This window comes from Syngnathus typhle, linkage group LG16, assembly GCF_033458585.1.
Source record: "Syngnathus typhle isolate RoL2023-S1 ecotype Sweden linkage group LG16, RoL_Styp_1.0, whole genome shotgun sequence".
Lineage (NCBI taxonomy): Eukaryota > Metazoa > Chordata > Actinopteri > Syngnathiformes > Syngnathidae > Syngnathus > Syngnathus typhle.
Window position 1 is genome coordinate 11468243 of NC_083753.1, and position 5801 is coordinate 11474043.

The 5801-nt window shown below is 43.4% G+C and overlaps 1 protein-coding gene across 1 annotated transcript; it reads left to right on the forward strand.

Moving 5' to 3' along the window:
- Positions 1 to 1878: 1878 nt before the first annotated feature.
- On the forward strand, positions 1879 to 3607 carry LOC133169631 (homeobox protein six1b). Its single transcript, XM_061301977.1, has 2 exons — positions 1879 to 2736; positions 2983 to 3607. The coding sequence occupies exons 1-2, from the start codon at positions 2177 to 2179 to the stop codon at positions 3275 to 3277; spliced, it is 855 nt and encodes a 284-aa protein (XP_061157961.1). The 5' UTR covers positions 1879 to 2176; the 3' UTR covers positions 3278 to 3607.
- Positions 3608 to 5801: the final 2194 nt, after the last annotated feature.

Below are 5801 nucleotides of genomic sequence, written 5' to 3' on the forward strand. Positions count from 1 at the left end.
ATTCTCATTCTTATTCATATTGCGTTATTACACAGTAACTCAGCTAGGCCCATTTAAAAAAGGTCCACAACAGCACGACGACCAGAAGCTCCTCTTTCATTCACAAATTGGGAACCTATACACCCTGTGAGGACACATGCCCTGCAAGGACATTTGATAAGGTATTAAAAAAAAAATCAAACTTATATTATAAAAAACGTTAACCCACACGTTTTCACAAAAAAATAATAATCAATAATATTTTCTTAATTGTTATATTACTATCCAGAAGGCAGAGGAGTGCAACTGATTGGCAAAAATAAACCCAATTCTAAAGCTGATGGTTGTTTTGGAATATGGTCACGTGCTTTTGAGCTACGCAACTCTTGACAGCATCCGCATATCGTCATGGTCGTTTTTGCATGTCATTATATCTAAAACAGAATTGCCCCAATGTTCTTGCTATAAGTTGAAATAACTAAATCAAACTCTAAAATCTTTCCATTTGCTAAAATTTGCGTTGATAAAAATAAAAGAAAAACAAAATAAAATAATTTAAATGCGTATTTTAAAAAAAATCACACCTGTACATTTAGTCTACTTTTTAAAAAGGCGACAAAGTAACACTTGTTATAATTACATATATTTAAATTACTGATATATTTAAAACTATTGATTTAATTGACTAACCATGGATGTGAATAACAGACATGCATGTCATTTTTAATGTTAAGGTGAATCCATTTGGGACCAGAAATTATATGCATATTGAAAAGGGGAATCCGGTTTCAAGGGTGTGTGTGGTGCAGACGAAGAAATGTGATCCTTGAGGCTCGAACCAAAAACTGCTGCAGCACGGACCAATGTGGTACCCAGAACTCATTTACTAATGGATCGGTTTAGTATTTCAGCCCACCGAAAAACGCTGCATGGAGCCATGCACTACGGTGCCGGTCTAATCTCAGACACAAATGGGGGCCAGATAAAAGGAGCAAACCTGCAAAAACATGATGAGCCAGAAAAATAGAGGAAACAGCCAAGATAACTCATTACTTCTTTGCGCGCGTTAAAAGACGCCATAAACAAAAAATTGAAGTGCCAAAGCTTCATTTTTAAAAAAGATACGTAGCCTACCCTATTTCTCAATTTAATGCGACAGTTGCATTGAGATTGTTTTTGGACTGTGCAGCGCCTATACATCAAAATGAATCATACCGGGGTCTATCGCTCTTGCTCGTTTTTTAAACTAGTATAGTAAATTTAATGCATCAGAGTTGGATAGAGATGAATTTTTTTTACTGTTGAAATACATCTGCACTATATATCTTTATCCACCGTGCCAGGATCTCTTTCGCAAATGCACGCACAACGTGCACACACACAAACACGCGGCGCGTACACACATTGGTGGTCTCTGGGCCGTTTGGCAGGTTGCGGTTTGTCTTATAAAAGACAAACACCAAATGGTTAGGTTTGCTAACCATAGGAACTTATTAAATTATATCACCCCATAAAATAAACGGCCTTGGTAATTATTCGACTGTGAAAAGGTTGTGCAGATACAACAATCTGTATGTAATTAAGGGAGGTAGGCGTTAACTAAAGGCCTCAACACAGACGAAAAAAAAACCATAACCCCATCAATAATCTTTTACAGCCCCTCCCAAACAAATATATATCGTGCTGCTTTTATTGTCTTATCCGGTAAATATTTTTGCACGCCTTAAAATTGTAAATGGCTTCCCTGCTCGTGTGCGATTAATCCCGACTCTAAATAATATGCCGAAGCACGTTAATACGGCCTTTAAGAGGTCTGTAATAATTGATTAGTGTTTAGGAGCTGCCGTGGGGGCGGGAGGTGGAGGTGGAGGCGCGCTCCTATTTCAGCCCCTGACGCGCAGCCTCTGGGGAGGAAACGGAGCTGCAAAGTCAGTACTGCTCTGCTGTACAGGGGTGCAGGGCAGACGCAGAGCCAATCACCGGAACGCACTGGGCTCCCTTTAAGCCTGACATATCTCCTCGAGGAACAAATTGTCCCGACAATCAACATCCCAAATCTGCCGGAGAGTGAAGGGAGTGCGGCGAGGAGCGGAGATCGAGGAGAGTGGGCAGGCCCGACGCGGAAGGATTTGCATCGCGAGGAGTAAAAAAGAAGGCATAAACGTCAATTTTGTTTTTTTCCTACACCACGGACATCATGTCGATATTACCGTCTTTCGGCTTCACCCAGGAGCAAGTGGCGTGCGTGTGCGAGGTGCTGCAGCAGGGAGGAAACCTAGAGAGGCTTGGCCGCTTCTTATGGTCTCTCCCCGCATGCGACCACCTCCACAAGAACGAGAGCGTCCTGAAGGCGAAAGCGGTGGTGGCTTTCCACCGGGGCAACTTCCGGGAACTCTACAAGATCCTGGAAAGCCACCAATTCTCCGCGCACAACCACCCCAAGCTGCAGCAGCTATGGCTCAAGGCGCACTACGTGGAGGCGGAGAAGCTGCGCGGTCGGCCGCTCGGCGCCGTCGGGAAGTACCGGGTGAGGAGGAAATTCCCACTGCCGCGCACGATATGGGACGGCGAGGAAACCAGCTACTGCTTTAAAGAGAAGTCCAGGGGGGTCCTGCGGGAGTGGTACACGCACAATCCGTATCCGTCCCCGCGGGAGAAGAGGGAGCTGGCCGAGGCCACGGGACTGACCACCACGCAGGTCAGCAATTGGTTCAAAAACAGACGGCAGAGGGACAGAGCCGCGGAAGCCAAGGAAAGGTACTCCAACCACGTCCTATTATTACCACCCTGTTGCTTAATATTAAAAAAGTGCATGGTTTGGAAAAGCAGAACAGTTATTTTTTTGTTAATGTTTAGATTTTCACGTTTGAGTTGCTAAATTTTTGCTAAATTATTCCAATAAGATTATTACTTGAAAAATAAAAATCTTCTCAGAGGTGGCATGCCAATGCAAAATACCAAGATGCGACCTGATTTGACTGTCGTGTCGTTTCTCCCATGCAGGGAGAACAGCGAAAACAGCAACGCAGGCGGCAACAAACAAAACCAGCTGTCCCCGCTGGACGGAGGAAAGTCGCTCATGTCCAGCTCGGAGGACGAATTTTCTCCCCCTCAGAGCCCCGACCAGAACTCTGCGCTTTTGCTCCAGGGCAACATGGTCCACCCCGGGGCCTCCGCGTACTCCATGCCCGGGCTAGGCGCCCCACAGTCGGTGCACGGCATGCACGGACACCCGCACCAGCTGCAGGACTCCTTGCTGGGACCCCTAACCTCCAGCCTTGTGGATTTGGGCTCTTAAAGACGCTATTTTATTTGACGAAGAAAAAAAATACAGAAAAGGACTGATGAGCTGTGTATCAGATTGATGTATGAAATAACATTATAGTAGCCTACCTTATTGTATAGACTGACTTCTCTGTCGTTAAATTTGATTCGAATTTAAAATAACTTTATGCGCTTAATCTGTATATCACCCCGACAGGAGGTTTTTATTACTCTTGCACATGAAAACCCAAAGAAGACCTAAAACCCTGAACAAAACACTTACGTGGACTACGCATTTTCTTAATTTATATTTTGTTAAAATAATTCGAGTCAAGTCCTTTCAAATAAAAGTAAAAGTAATGGATTGGTCTTTTCTTATCCACCAGCAGTCGTTTAAGTAAAAACCCGACAAAACAAAACGATCGCTGGGTGAAAACATCGCCACCTCACCGCACGTTGCGCACAACAAAACCAATGAAATGTATCGTCAATTGCATGATTAAATATAAAGCTCGATCAAATGATTACGTCGTGTTTTTTAGAATAAGCAAATGGTCACAAAACGGAAGCCGCTGTAAAACAAACGCTAATTCAGTTTTTATTTATTTTTGGTGAGTTTTCTTTTTTTGGGGGGGGGGGGTAGCTTTTCAGGACGAGGGGGAGGGAGGGGGGCATTTTTTGCTGTCTTGATTCTCGTCACTCACCAAAAGTTTGTCTTGTCGTTCCGGGCCATGGGAACGAGTCAGCCCTCTGCCTTTATAGAACGGCGATTTTCAAACTTAAATGGCAAACATCCTGTTGGGGAAAGGGGGGAAAAACGTTTAAAAGTCAAGTTCACTGGCTGATTAAATAAATACACAGCACAGATAAACATGGGATAGATATTAGTATTCTTTACATCGTAACAAAATGCATGGTAAAAATATGACAACCGTAATATTAAAACACCACAATAACATATTTATTTAATTGTTGGGGAGATAAGGTTATCAAAATGTGGCTTGAATATAAAGAAGACATGCCCCCCACCCCACCAACCCTCCCATACTCATGTCAGGGTAAATTGTTTTGAGCAGAGAGCACTGAGGATTTCCTGCAGCTTAATCTGAAACAGTTGCTGTTAGCATTATACTGGCTGATTGCAAAGATTGCAGGGACGTAGCACCAGATTCATTTTGGGGGTGACTGGGTGTGCGCCTCCAGCTATTTTGCATCATCACATCACTCTGTAACGTTCCTTACGACCCCAAAAAGACTAATAGCTGCAGATTGACTGACATGGATTTTTACACAAACTCTGTCCAGATAAAATGTGAACGTTAGTTGTGTCAATCAATCACAAGTGAAAGAAGCAATAGATAATAAACAGCGTAATGGGAAATTTTCAATTCAACATTCAGATTGTAAATGTTGACAATAGTTAAGCAAGTGTTGGTGCAAAAAGTGCAGTATATCCTGATGTTCCGGTTTCAATTACGCCGTGACCTTCCTTGAACTCACCCTCGTGATCTTATTACATCTAAAATATTCAACAAATTAGTGCTTGGTCTCAGCAGAGGACCGTGACGCATGATTGGGCACAAACGTCTTTTGGTGAGCGTTAGGTGATGAAGAAGAAAAAGTGTTTGGTAGAGGACAATGTTTTCCAACCTATATGTCTTGACATACCATCAAACAAAATGCCATCTGATGGAAGAGTATTAAATTTTCTGATCATTATACATGGTTGGCATAGATAGATGAACTAAGACACATTTCTTTGTAAATAAAAATAATCCAGACTAATTAAGTAAAATTGGATAATTTCCCACGGCACACCTGATCATCACTCATGGCACAATTATGTGCCACTAGTTTTTATTTTTGCTTTATATGCAAGCTTGAACGTGAACATAAACAACACATAGCAGTCAGCAGAGGTCAGCAGAGAGCCGAGCTTCCGATGATCCGATCATTCAGTGCTCACCATATGGCTCAGCTTCTTGGCACAAGAGTGTGGCTTAATATTCACAAATTAACAAACAGGTGATCACAAAGCCACTAAAGTGACTCCTCATACCTGTTAATCTAATGACAACATATCCAGAACAGCAGAGACACAGATGGGATTAAACAGGCTCTGGGGGCCACATGACAGTGAGAAGCCATCAGTCACCTTCAGGATGTGTGAAAGACTAAAATCAATCCAATATGGAAACCGGCATGCTGCTTTTAATCACTCTCAAATCCCTCGTTTCCGAATCGGAGGGAGAAATGTTGCTTTCATAATTCTATCCGCCATATCGGCCGCCACGTGCCCTTCCACGGAAGGCCTCATCGGCGAGCAGGCGTTTAACGACAAAAAGCGCAGGTTGAAGTCGTGGCTGCCAGCAACAACAGCTGCTGATGGCAAACAGGGCTCCCAGTCATCAACGGGGCATTTCATTTGTCATGCTTGTAAAGTGGCAGTGGCTCTAAATCAACAGCAGGAAGGGCCTGGACGTGTGCAAATAAACATGGCGAGCGTGAGCTTGCGCAGTCGGCCTCACGCTGATGTTTGCGCTGGCAGCGCTCGGGCT

Bases quoted from the DNA above. Each gene is read 5' to 3' on its own strand.
- LOC133169631 (XM_061301977.1), top strand. From the start codon at position 2,177: ATGTCGATATTACCGTCTTTCGGCTTCACCCAGGAGCAAGTGGCGTGC. The intron at 2,737-2,982 runs GTACTCCAACCA...TCTCCCATGCAG, and splicing joins GCCGCGGAAGCCAAGGAAAG to GGAGAACAGCGAAAACAGCA.